Below are 14,023 nucleotides of genomic sequence, written 5' to 3'. Positions count from 1 at the left end.
AGCTTCTGGTACCAATTTCTTCCTTCCCCTCCTGGAAGGAGTCCCTTTTCCTTGCAGAAAGGGAAGATCAAATGAGTCTTTAGAGACTTATTCATATTTCTCCATAAGCATGAGCATCCATGCAGATCCATATAGACAACACATAATCCCACAGGAGTGAAATACACGTATGCCCTTTAAAAAGAGATGGGATAATAAAGATTGGGCAGGTGAAGGAAAGACTGAGTGAATGTAACAGCTACTTGACAAGAGAATGAATAAAAGGTTGAGACAATGGTTAACTGATAAACAAATCAAAAATTCATTTTTAACAGAATTCTCCCCTTCTCCCATTTCATTGTCTTTAGCTTATTTTTAAGTTATTACTTGTAGACTTTTATATCTTCTTTATAGAGACAAATAGTATCTGTAAATGGGAGAGTGGTAAATTCCACAGCCCAAGACACTCTTCTTTCCTAATTTCTTAAAATCATTGGTGCTCTCCAAGAACGAGACAAACAACGGTGGGCGTCAAAGGACTGATAAAACACCATTTTGAGAGCAAGTCCTAGGAAGAGAGGAAATGCCTCAAAGCCTGAAAGGCAAACTGGGAAGCTTTTCCAAGGACAGTTATAGGAAGAAGGAAGTACAGTGATAAAGAACACTGGAAAAGCTTATGTTTGTATTAGGGTTTGGGGAGGGGAGGGCAGATTTCTCAGTGAAAGAAAAATTAGGGATTACATAGTTTAAACTCCAATAGATAATCAAATTAAATGGGAAAGGGTTCAAATAGGATTTGGGCAAATGGAGACTTTCCATTTTTCCCCTTTGAGACAGCCCCGAATTCGGAAAGATTGTAAAAAAAATTTTCTTTCTCTCTCGGCACAAGCCCCTCCTTCTCTAAACCCCGTTTTCCTCTCGAGAACTTTCTGTGTTGATTAGCACCTTCATTTCAAAGTCACCGCTACAGCAATTTCCCTTTTCAGAGGAAAAGGGTGGGGGAGATCGTCAGGATTTCTCTGATTTCATTGCACATACGTCCTAATTCCAGTAATCCCCCAGTCTTCGTAGGTTGGATAATATGGTTCCCACCATTTACTAGCAGTCTAAAGGAAGTCTTGGATTTGATATGGGTGTGGTCAGGAGCTGGAGGGACTACCCGAGGAGTGCCTGGAGTTAATTTTGAGAAAGGAAGAAGATTGGGCGGGACACGGCTTCTCAAAAGGAAGAGGAGCAGTTCCATTCTTTTCACTAAAAGGACCTTAGCTCAGATCAGGAAAAGGATTGCGATCGCCGAAAGGGTAATAGTCCTGGCGAGTGGGAGACTTAGATTATTGTTGGAAGCAAGCGCCCAGCTAGCTTTCACCCCTGGACCAAGTTGAAAGAACAAGGAATGGGGGTGGGTTCGGGAATTGCGGCAAACTGACAATAGGAAACTTTTGAGTCGGGATGGTTGATTCATCCCGAGACCATGATGGGCTCAAAAGAAGGAGTCTCCCAAGAAGAAATAGTCCCTCTCCCCCTACATATGACACCACCCCCTCTTCTTGAGCTACAAAATTTCGGGAGGCTGAAGTTTGTTGGATGGAAGGACATCTGGGCTGTTCTTTTGTGAAGTAGGGGGGAAGGGTGTTGATAGCAGAAGAACTTTCTGCCACCAAAGCAGCTCCTAAGACAAAAATCATCCACAACAACGCCCCTTCAGTTGGTGACTAACGAAAGAATGGCCCAGAGCCAGGTTCAGTCTCCCACCCCTACCCCCACCGTTATTCCCCCTGCTCAGCCGGAGGCTGCTGGGGCAGCATGAGCGAAGTTACGTATGAACTTAGCTCACTGGCACATTAAAAAAAAAGGGGGGGGGCGGTGCTCCCGTAAGGAGGGGTGGGGGCTCTGGGGACAAAACATTATAAAATAGAGACCGGGCTGCCAGGTTCCAACACTCCCACTGCAAAGACTCAAGGAGATTGAGCCCAGCAAGGCCAAAGCTAGGGACTTGCTTTTCTTGCTTAACGTTTCTCTTATCATCCCAAAGAAAAAGCTAAGCACGAGGCAGCAAAAGGCAAGACGCTGAGTACAAGAAGAAGATTACGGGAGTACGGGAGATTAACCAGTTTCTTCCCTCTCTCGCCCTTCTGCCTGGAGAATCCCACCGAAAAAGAGACGTAGACCTTTCTTCCACCATCACCATTTGCAGATCAGCAGCCATCAGAGAAACAAAACGCCAAGCAATCAGTGTACCAGCTCCTTACCCTCAGTTTCTAGTTAACGCAAACTTTTTTTTTTCTGCTGTAAACTTTAGATTACTGCAAATATTACTACCAAAAGTAATACTTAAAAAAAATAAAGACGTCAAGGTTTTCAGGCTCCCTAACTGAAAATATAGCTTTCACACTTAGACTGACAGAGAATGGGGGCAGTAGCGTGGCCGCTGGAAAAGTCCCTGCCAATTTTGATGGAAGCTTCTCTGGTAGTAGTGGTAATGGTTTTATTAACTATGCCAGGAGTACACTGTCGCCCTGTGGAAGAGGACGAGGAACTAGTGCTCCCAGTCCCGATGGATTCTCCAGAACCAGGCAAAAAAGTCTACCTTTTGGATGCCTTCGGGAAGCGCCTGACCTTGGAGCTACACCCGGACAGCAGCTTCCTTGCCCAGGGCTTTACGCTTCAGTACTTGGGGAGCAAGCTGGAGGAGGAGGAGAGCTCATTCATCCCCACCAACGACCTGTCGCTTTGTTTCTACTCTGGCACAGTGAACGGAGACCCTTATTCAGCCGCTGCTCTCAGCCTCTGTGAGGGCATCCGTGGGGCATTTTACTTCCAGGGAGAGGAGTATTTCATACAGCCGCCTGCCACCAACGAAATTCGCTTCTCCTCCTTTTCTTCCCCAAAGGAGGCGCAACTAGAGCAGCAACTTCACCTCCTCAGGCGGAGGGTGAAGGGCCAAAGCGGCGCCAAGTGTGGAGTCATTGACCAGAACTTCCAACAAAGAGAGGCCGAACCAGTGGAAGAGCAGAGGCAGCTGACGGAGGAGTGGAAGCAGCGCCAAGAACCTCTAACAGGTAGGTGCCGGACCCGGGACAGCCGAACTCTTTTTTCCCTTACTTTTCCTATATAGCCTTGCTTCTGCTTAACGTGGAAGATGCCCCGTGAGAAATTTACTGTGTGCACACATGCCTATATATGTACATATGCAACATGTTTAATAGGAATGTTTCATAGGCCCCAGCACACATTCGTGCCCTCAGACACAGATTTGCGACCAATGTTGGTAGAAATGAAGTCAGTTCCATTTACTAAATGCTAGCATCTTCGCACCCATGAGAAATCCAGAAACGGATACAGGGAGAAAATGTCATAATCCTGGGACGCCGATGCCTGGGGGACCCATGGGACGAAGAGTGAGGGGAAAGAGATAGAGACAGTTTCATAACCTGAACTCCTTCCTGCTTTAGTAGTGTGGCAGGAAGGAAGGGCGGGGATTTCTCTCCCCACCCCCATCCCCACGATTTTTTCCTTCCCTTCTTTCTTTACCCAGTGCCTTTTTATTTCTTGGCATGTTTAATTTTATTTCAGCTGTACGTACTTTTGTCATTTTCCTTTTCCTAAAACTGATAACTGATTCTCTCTCTCTCTCTCTCTCTCTCTCTCTCTCTCTCTCTCTCTCTGTCTCTTTCTGTCTCTCATTCTCTCTCACTCTTTCACTCTCTCACTCTCTCGTTTCCTCATTACTTTCCCCCATCTATCCACATGTACACACATATATATGCATAAATATATGTACATATACATTAGTGAATCTTAAGGAGAAGGGCCAGGAGATTTATTTTGATGGTAGTGAGTTGTGGGCTACTTCCCCCCACCTCCTTTTACTCTCCCAAGTTTGGTTGCTCACTGTGCTACCACAGCCTTGTTTTTTGTTTTCTCATTTCTACATTTAATATTTGCATTAATGAGTATATTACACCTTCCTACCTGAGGCAAATCTCTTTTGTGCATTTAATCAAATTTTGTCTTCTTTCCTCTTAGTCCTTTTTACTGTAGTAACCCTCAACAGCTATTTCTCTTTTTTAGTTTGTTTCATCCCCATTCTTTTTTCTACTTATTTTTGACTGCCAATCTTTGTCCTAAATTCTTTTATAGTCAACTACACTTTCTTTTATTCTAGATTGATCTGCTCCATGTATTCCTTTTTATTATGGCTTTTTCCTTCCCCAAATTTTCTCTGGTTTCCACTTTTGCTACTATACTTTTGCTTTATAATTGTGTCTTATGCAGTGTTTTCTATCCCCTTTGATAGAACCTGTTACACCAAGAGAATATCAGTCTTAGGGAGACCTTCGAGGGAACTCCAATTTTAAAAGGTGGGGGGCGGGGGGGGAGGAGTTGTTACAGAGTTTTGTCAGTGACCTTACCACATTCTTTTTACGTTTGCTTTACTGCTGCTTTTTCTTTCAAAAACATAGAGACTGTAACAGAGAGATGGAAAGAGAAAGGCTGGGGATCTCAGAAGCTTTGTGACAAAACTGGCACTTCAAATTAGTCACATTTAAGACTGCTCTGAGTCAGGGAAGTGATTTGAAGTTAGTTTTCTAACCAGGACTTTGCATGTCAGGCACTTCTTTCCTTAATATGTTAAAAAAAAAATCAGCCTACAAAGTAGAATGATTTCATATGTTGCCTTTGGCAAAAAATGTCAGTCCCCATCAGTTAAAGAGGAACTATACAGTCTGTAGATTCAGGGGTATTGGCCTTTGAAAAAAAAACTAAAAAATCTAGTACTCTATCTTCTACATTAAGTCCAATAATCTAATTCAAGAACTGATTCCTATCCTATGAAAGAATAATACTATATACAATATAGAATAATACTATTGGCTAAAGGTTAATTATGATAGCAATTAGCACTAGCAAAGATGACTTAATAGATATGATTTTGTTAATACTGACCCATTTTTAGAGCCATAATAAAAGTATTATTTTTACTCAGAAGCACTTGTCATTCTTTTAAAACAAAGATTAAAACTAAAAATACTTCTAGTTAAAGACAAATATAAAGGATTTTTTATTTGAGGCATATGTTTTGCTTTGTTTAATTGAAGTGAGTGATTACAACTAAGCTACTTTTACAAGATGACTTCTTGGCTACTGTTATGGACAGATTATTCTTCTTCTTTTAATACAGGAACTGGAAACACAAGGAAAAAAAGGTTTGTGTCTAGCCCTCGCTATGTGGAAACCATGCTTGTAGCAGATCAGACTATGGCAGATTATCATGGCAATGGTCTAAAGCACTACCTCCTGACTCTGTTCTCCGTTGCATCCAAGTTGTACAAACATCCCAGTATTAGAAATTCAATTAGCCTGGTGGTGGTGAAGATTTTAGTCATCTATGATGAACAGAAGGGGCCTGAAGTGACCTCCAATGCTGCCCTTACTCTGAGAAATTTTTGCAGCTGGCAAAAGCAGCACAATCCACCCAGTGACAGAGATGCAGAACATTATGACACAGCAGTTCTTTTCACCAGACAGGTGAGGAGGCAGAGGGAGGGAGGAAGAAGCAAAGAACTATGTTAACTTGAAATAAAACTTCAAAAAAAAAAAAAACATAAATGTTTTTATTTTTCAACTCTCAGCTGCTATGTTCTACTTTACATTTTTTTCAGAATATTAAATCAGATAAACTTACTGGGTCTTGTAATACTAAGGGTTCTAAAGGGTTCTAAATAACTTAGCCATGTGTAGACTTTATCTCCCAACTTCCAAGGAAAGATTTGTTCTTTAAATATCGATGAATATCTGTGCTGCAATACATACCAAAAATCAGCCTACTAAAGATCTTCCAAGGTTAATTCACTATTCAGAATTAATAATAAAATTGCTTTCTTTGTCCTAGAACCTTTGTGGTGCCCAGACATGTGATACTCTTGGGATGGCTGATGTTGGAACAGTGTGTGATCCAAACCGAAGTTGTTCAGTTATAGAAGATGATGGTTTACAAGCTGCTTTCACAATGGCCCATGAATTAGGTAAGTAACATTTAGAGTAAGGTTTAGGTCCAATTCATTTATTAAAGCTGATATAAAATATATACAAATCTGAGAATATTGGTAGATAATAAAACCTGTTAAAATAGATAACATAATTGAAGACACCTTCAAAATATCAAAATAGCCTATTTTATCCTTAAATAAGACTTTAGGAATCATTGATGTATGCAAATTATTTTGTATTCTAAAATACAGTCTTAAAAGAGTTATTTGAAGTGACAAAATTTAGGAATTCTATTGAACTTTTAAATATTTCAAATAGTAACATATTTACAACAGTTGCTTTGGGATACAACCCTCATCTTGCCCAAAACTTCTTAAACTGTGGATTGTGACCCCATATGAGGTAGCATAACTGAATGTGGGAGTCATGAAATTATGACTTATTATAAGTAAATGTTTGATTTGAAGACCTGTTTTATATACCTATATGTCCAGGGTCATTTAAAAATATCTTGCGCATAAAAGGTTATAAGAGGAAAAAGTTTAAGAAGCCCTGATATAGCCTATGGTGGTTGATTCTTTCTACCTGTTGCTAACTACATTTTCCTTATTCATCTTCACCCTGGGATCCAAGATAATTAAGGAAAATGTTTTTTCTCATAATTTGTTAAAATTGCAATCATCTCTTTCAATTAAATCTGACACCCCATCTCTGTTTATTAAATATTACATATCAATTAAAATGGAGAAGCCTCTTTCCCCATAAGTTTGATCATCTATCTCTTCTCTTTTCTCTCCCTTCTCTCATTTCTCTCTGACTCTTTTTCTGTGTGTTTCTTTCCTCTTCTCTCTCTCCTCCAATTTGTGAAGGTACTTAGGGTGGCCTTCATTTCTTGCCCTGTTTCTGACTTTCTTGATTTCAAAATCATGCTTCCTAGGTTCCTTGAGGACAGAGATGCTGTGTTTGCTTGTATTTGTACGCTCAATTCTTATCACAGTACCTGACACTTAATATTTCTTCCTTCCTTCAGTTACCACCATTCATCTCTTGTGGGGTTACATCCAACTACTCCAACATTTTCTTTACAATACCTCTTCTCAAGATAAGAATTATATATTTTTAATAGAGGAATTCTCTTTACTCTCTTTCTGTCTGTAATTCATTCAGTCTTTTCAACTATGAGATAGGAAATTCTTTAGAATAAATGAGTTGAACTCCCACTCTTTTCATAAAGAATGACTCCTCAAAAATGACAGTTAAAAACTTCTACAGACTCTAATCTCTCTTAAATATAAAGTTGTGCCCCTTTGTAATCGCTGTGGAATACCCTAATGATTCTGGGATTACACTTATATCCATGTTTGGTAGATTGCAAAATATGACCACTAAATGGTACATCTGGTGTCGTTTCTCAGGTCATGTGTTTAACATGCCACATGATGATGCAAAGCAATGTGCCAGTATCAACGGTATGAATTGGGATTCCCATATTATGACCTCAATGCTTTCCAATTTGGATAGAAGCCAACCTTGGTCTCCATGTAGTGCTTACATGATTACAACATTTTTGGATAATGGTCATGGTAAGTTCTGATTCAGCACCATATTATAATGTGCCCTTTTAATATTCCATTAAGAAGTCAATTTTGGGGTTTTTTTCTTTATTTTATTTTTCTCTTTAATGCAATTTTCATCTTTCTGATATTTTATCCTGCTTTCAAATATGATTTTGTATCTGAGTGGGCCCCCAAATTATCAGAATAATTATAATTTCAAACTGAAAAGTAATTTACAACAATTTAGTTCATAAAGTGTTTTTCGGCAGAATAATAAATCAGTGTTATGGATCTATGTTTTTGAAATTGTGACAATTTTTTCCATCAACAAAACTCACAACTCATTTACTATTATTCTACTGTTACCATCTACTATTACTCTAGTGACTAAGTCTTAGATATTGCCTTTGGATCAAACAATAATTTGGCTATGGGTATCCAAGTCTTTCTGACTCTAAACCTAGCATTCGACCTGCTTTATTATGATTTAGCTCAGTGAAATAATAACTTAACAGTAACATTTACACAAAGTTTTATAATTTTCAAAGCACTTTTATATCCTTCTCTTAGTTTCTAAAATTAAGCTGTTACTTTAAGAGAAGAAGACAGCCAGCCTAGAAACCAAGAACTAAATTAACATACTGGCCATAGGTTATATATATGGTTTCTGACCAGGAATAAGTCATTTAATCTATAGACATATAACCTATAATCTTTCTGATTATAAATTGTTAGAAAAGATGCTTTCCTTCACTAGTAGGTTTTCAAGTTTTCTCACTCAAAAGTTGCCTATGCTGACAAAAATTACAAAGTTAGTTTCTATCCTTAGTGATCTTTGTACAATGCTTTTATAATTTTCAAAACATTTTGTGTGCATTATAATGATTATAATAGCTGAAATTCATGCAGTGTTTTAAGATTTAAAAAGCATTTTTTTGACATCTCATTTGATTTTCACAATTCTATAGCATAAGGAGTGAAGGTTTTATTATCATTCCATTTTATAGATAAGAAAATTGAGGGTCAAGAAAGTTAAGGAAATTGTGTCTCATCACACATCTATTAAGTGATAGTAAGGACCTGAAGCTAGGTACACTAATGAACAAATTCATCATGCTCTCTATTTATACTACATGTAGTATTTTTGTTATATTGGAAAAAAAAAACTAAGAATCCACCTCTTACAACAATTTCAGTAAATGTTTGTTTTTAATTAAATAAGATTTGTTGATTCTTTTGCTTTACAGGAGAATGTTTATTGGACAAGCCCCCCAAGCCCATACAGCTTCCCTCTGATCTCCCAGGGACCTTGTATGATGCTGATCGGCAGTGCCAATTTACATTTGGCAATGACTCCAAACATTGTCCAGATGCAGCAAGCACATGTACAACTTTGTGGTGTACTGGCACTTCTGACGGAATACTTGTGTGCCAAACCAAACACTTCCCTTGGGCAGATGGTACTAGTTGTGCAGAAGGAAAATGGTGCATCAATGGCAAGTGTGTGAACAAGACGGACAATAAGTATTTTTTTGTGAGTATTACTGCTGAGAGATTGCATATTCCACATTTATAGATCCCATCATTTTACAAAGCACTATTTAAAAGACCAAATTGAGATTAAAAATCTTGAAAATTAAGTTAAAAGAAGATATAAGTAATTGACACATGGAAATTAGGTCTAGAATTGAGGAAGTTATAGTAGTGCCAAGAGTTTAGCAATCTTTGTTGAATTTATCCTAAAATGCCCCTTTGGTGGTTTTCTTTCTATAACTGAATATTACATGTACTAAATAGATTAATTTGTTTCTCTTTTTAGACTCCTATTCATGGAAGCTGGGGACCTTGGGGACCTTGGGGAGACTGTTCAAGGACTTGTGGTGGAGGAATACAATATACAATTAGGGAATGTGACAACCCAATCCCTAGGAATGGAGGAAAATATTGTGAAGGCAAAAGAGTGAGATATAGGTCATGCAATATTGAAGAATGTCCAGATAATGATGGTGAGTAACTTAACACACAAACTTAAAATAATTGAAGCAAAAAGACCTATTAAAAGATGGTGATAAAGTATCTGTTCATTGTGTTTGCAGGAAAAACCTTCAGAGAAGAACAATGTGAAGCCCATAATGACTTTTCTAAAGCTCCCTTTGGAAGTGGACCTGTTGTAGAATGGATACCTAAATATGCTGGAGTATCACCAAAAGACAGATGTAAACTTATTTGTCAAGCTAAAAACATTGGTTATTTCTTTGTTCTTCAACCAAAGGTAATTTAAGTCTCCTTTTTTGTACATTAAAAAAAAAGCCTTTCTGCTAGCTCTTCATGCAACTAAGCTATAATACTTTTTCTTTAATTTATCTGATTAATCCAACATTGCTTTAAAATCAGTGCTCTTATTCTTCTCCATGGATCATAAGGTCACATATTTAGAGGTTGGAAGGACCATAAAGGCCATTTAGTCAAATCCCCCTTAGTTACACTTGAGGAAACAGGCCCAGAAAAGTGAAATGATTTGTCAGGCAGTAGGTGATGGAAGTAGAATGCAATTGCAGCTGACTGCTTTTTGGCTTTTTATTTTGTTCAACTTTAATAGATATTTAATTTATGTATTTATTATTTCTGCAGTTGATTTCAGTGAATTATATACATCAAAACTATATGGGACAAAATCTGTTTTTAAAAACAGCTTAGAATATTACCCATAGCTTAAATCACTCTATTTTAATTACATGTTGTACAGCCTCTAGGGAATGATTGTCCAGATACCAGTTAATGATTGATAGTCTTCAGTTTTTTCATTGACTAAAAGCAGCACCTTCAATTTATTGAGAAGGATAGAAGTACAAACATTTGAATATCCTTATTTTTCAGGACACATTTTGTTCTAATCAGAACTTCCATACTTATATTGTGGCCTCATTCAGAACTGTTGTTGCCAAGAAAGAAATTAAACTTTTGCCTTTGAAGTAGAAATTTAATTTGCTACAGTTTAAAATTACAGTCCATTTGCTTTCCTCATTAAGTTCTTTAGCACTGAAGGCAAGGAAAATATTTGCAAATTAGAGATGCTAATAGGGGAAACTTCCTCATTAACATAGCATGCTTTCAGTACTATGTATGTGTGGTTACAATGGAAGACTGTTTTTGAAGTAAATGCTTTGATATCTTTATATTTTGTTCAAGGTTGTGGATGGTACTCCATGTAGTCCAGATTCTACCTCTGTTTGTGTGCAAGGACAATGTGTAAAAGCTGGCTGTGATCGTTTGATAGATTCCAAAAAGAAATTTGATAAATGTGGTATCTGTGGAGGCAATGGATCTACTTGCAAGAAAATTTCTGGCTCAATTACTCATGCAAAGTAAGTGTACAAATATATATTCTGTTCCTTTCCAAATAATAGATTCATTATTATATGTTACATATCATTATTTATTTATGAATTTATTTATTATATACAACAAATTATGTATTATTATAATGTTTTATTATAAAATATTTACATTAATATTTATTATTAATTAATATTAATATTTAAATAATATTTATTATTATAGAAGAGATCTAGAAAGCACCTTCATTTTATAAGTAAGGAAATCAAAACCTAGAAAGTTAAGTGAGGAATAGGTATCAAAGATGGAATTTGAACTCAGATTCTCTGCCAATGTTGTTTCCAATGAACCATGAATACATTTGAGGTGTTTAAAAAATTCCTTTCTAAATTTTCAATGATTTTTCTAAGGCTTTTGAAAACTAATAAAGATTACTTGTAAGTAGGCTAAATAATATGATCATATAAGGACTCAAAATCTGAATTTTTCTTTTTCGTAGACCTGGCTATCACGATATTGTCACTATTCCAGCTGGAGCAACTAATATTGAAGTGAAGCAACGGAATCAGAGAGGCTCCAGAAATAATGGAAGTTTCCTTGCCATTAAAGCTGCTGATGGTACTTATATCCTTAATGGTGATTTTACACTCTCCACATTGGAGCAAGACATTAATCACAAAGGTAGTTTCCTGAGATACAGTGGCTCCTCTGCAGCTATGGAAAGAATTCGCAGTTTTAGTCCTCTTAAAGAACCTTTAACTATACAGGTTCTTACTGTGGGCAATTTCCTTCGACCTAAAATCAAATACACCTACTTTGTGAAGAAAAAGAAGGAATCATTCAATGCTATTCCTACTTTCTCCGAATGGGTTATTGAGGAATGGGGTGAATGTTCCAAGTCATGTGGACTGGGCTTGCAAAGAAGATCTGTAGAATGCAAAGACATTAATGGGCAGCCTGCTTCAGAGTGTGCTAAAGAACTTAAACCAGAAAATACTCGACCTTGTGCCAATATACCATGTCCTCAATGGCAGCTAGGTGATTGGTCTCCGTGTTCTAAGACATGTGGAAAGGGTTACAGAAAAAGAAGCTTGAAATGTCTGTCCCATGATGGGGCCATGTTGTCTCAAGAAAGTTGTGATGCTTCAAAGAAACCTAGAAATTACATAGAAATTTGTACTATCACAAATTGCAATTGAATAGTGATCAGTTAAGTGAAAAGGTGGAAAATGTCAGTGCACTGAAGGTAAGAGGGCCAGAGGTATCCAATGTACCTTGCATGTAATTCTTAAAGAACATCTTTGATATGGCCCAGTGCAAATAGGTATTTGTGATATCACATCATAGGAATATATTGACAAAAACAAATTTGATGGGATAGTAAATGAGGCTCACTGAATCTATTTCTAGTTGATAATGCCTTAGAGTCTGTTACAAGTTAAACCCAGAAGCACTGGCCAAAGTGAATTTAAGCAACTTTTCCTCACCTTTCTCAGTTTTTATTATTATACTTATAAAGTTCTTTGAATCTGAAGGTGTTATGAGTCAGGGAAGTTATGACATATGTATGTATGTGGAGAAGATTAGAATCAGAAAGAAATATACCTAAAAGTATAGCCAAGAACAAGGATGGAGGGATAGGGGAAATAGTTGTTTTGTGGTTGCTGTTTTTAATTAAATGTTTCAGTTAACATTCATTTGTCATGGCTTCTCTGGTTTCAGAGAATAATTTTATGAATAATGCCCTTTTTAAAAAAATTAAGAGTGAAATTCAGAATGGTCCAGCATAAGGAATGGTCTCATTCTAAAGTAACTAAAATATCTGAGTTTACTTGTAACTTTGTATTATTCTCTTATTTCTGTAGTTTATTTTAATTTAAAAATCATGACTCTAGTCAGTAAAAATATATAGGTCTTCATTATTGAAATAGAGGCAATTTTCCTATGGGTTCAGATGTTAGCTGGAGATGAAACTATTTGAGTGGGTTGCCATTTTTTGGTGATCAGGAAATTGGGCATATTTTCTTAAATTTTATGTAGTCTTATATTGATGATGTGGATTAAGAGTTACCTCTTTAACAATCAAAAGTACAATGGCATAAGAACAGTTAATGCCAGATCATGAGTTGATAATTTAGAAACTGGTCAATACATTTAGGACATCAATCTCACTTGTAACATGCTAAAGACACAGCTAAAGGAGAGCAGGGCCATTCATAGCACTATGCAGTCACATGAAAGAGAATATGGTTTTTTCCATATGTACATTGTAAAACATGTTTCTATAAATTATATGTACTTTATAAGTATTTAATAATTCTGTTCCTTCTAGGAAGGACTACAGTTTGTTATAAATGCATATAATGAACATATTTATTTTTATACTTCTTACCTAATTGGATCTAAGTTATCACTTTTTTAAAAGGTCATATAACAAGAGTATTTATATAGTATATATTATTACTAAAGAATAATAAAAAATAAGAATTTGAGAACTCGTTTATTTTGTTGAAATATAAAATGATTCTGAGAAGGAAAATCAGAAAGGCATATTATACTTAAAACTAATAATTGCTTTCTTAATTTTAAAAAAGAAATTAGATTCCTATGTAGTTAAATATTGGATTGACCCTTTTTATTGACTAACTATGAAAGAATATAACCTGTGGTTTCAGTTAAAATACTTGTATTTGGTTGTAAACAGTGTTTTTTTTTTTTCACTTTCACACAATATTTCCTGTATTTTAGTGCTGCATCTAATAAAATACCCTATAAATTCTTGACTTGACATTTTTCATTTTACCAAGCTCTTTATGCTTTTTGAATTGTGTTTTTCAAATTACTCACCACTTTACACATAGATAAAATTATCTATAAGATATATTTAAGGAACCAAGTAGAAAAATAAACCTTACATCTCACTCAGCTAACCATTTAACTATCATCAATTCCCTGTATTCATCTGTCCATCAGGGAAGGTCTTCACACACTTGGGATAGACATCTCCCTAACTCACCATTGCTTTAGGATCCTTTGCTGAATCATTTATGTGTTATCCCCTAATTATGAATATAACCCAAGCTTGCCTTCTCTTGATAAACTTCCTCAGGATAGTTTCATGAGCTTTCTTTGGCTTAATTATCTTATTGATGTAGCTAACT

At 36.4% G+C, this 14,023-nt stretch overlaps 1 protein-coding gene across 1 annotated transcript; it reads left to right on the top strand.

Annotated features, from left to right (window-relative positions):
• Positions 1-943: 943 nt before the first annotated feature.
• Positions 944-13,645, top strand: ADAMTS1 (ADAM metallopeptidase with thrombospondin type 1 motif 1). The gene is made up of 9 exons (XM_012544344.3): positions 944-3,038; positions 5,162-5,508; positions 5,873-6,005; positions 7,386-7,553; positions 8,774-9,060; positions 9,346-9,532; positions 9,623-9,798; positions 10,716-10,891; positions 11,362-13,645. Exons 1-9 carry the CDS (start codon positions 2,387-2,389, stop codon positions 12,059-12,061), a joined length of 2,826 nt encoding a protein of 941 aa, XP_012399798.1. The 5' UTR covers positions 944-2,386; the 3' UTR covers positions 12,062-13,645.
• Positions 13,646-14,023: the final 378 nt, after the last annotated feature.

Source organism: Sarcophilus harrisii, chromosome 3 (assembly GCF_902635505.1).
Source record: "Sarcophilus harrisii chromosome 3, mSarHar1.11, whole genome shotgun sequence".
Taxonomy (NCBI): Eukaryota; Metazoa; Chordata; class Mammalia; order Dasyuromorphia; family Dasyuridae; genus Sarcophilus; species Sarcophilus harrisii.
Note: the sequence above shows the minus strand (reverse complement) of the source record. Positions and strands in the feature narration are given on the sequence as shown.

Bases quoted from the DNA above. Each gene is read 5' to 3' on its own strand.
- ADAMTS1 (XM_012544344.3), top strand. From the start codon at position 2,387: ATGGGGGCAGTAGCGTGGCCGCTGGAAAAGTCCCTGCCAATTTTGATG. The intron at 7,554-8,773 runs GTAAGTTCTGAT...TTTGCTTTACAG, and splicing joins ATTTTTGGATAATGGTCATG to GAGAATGTTTATTGGACAAG. The intron at 9,799-10,715 runs GTAATTTAAGTC...ATTTTGTTCAAG, and splicing joins TCTTTGTTCTTCAACCAAAG to GTTGTGGATGGTACTCCATG.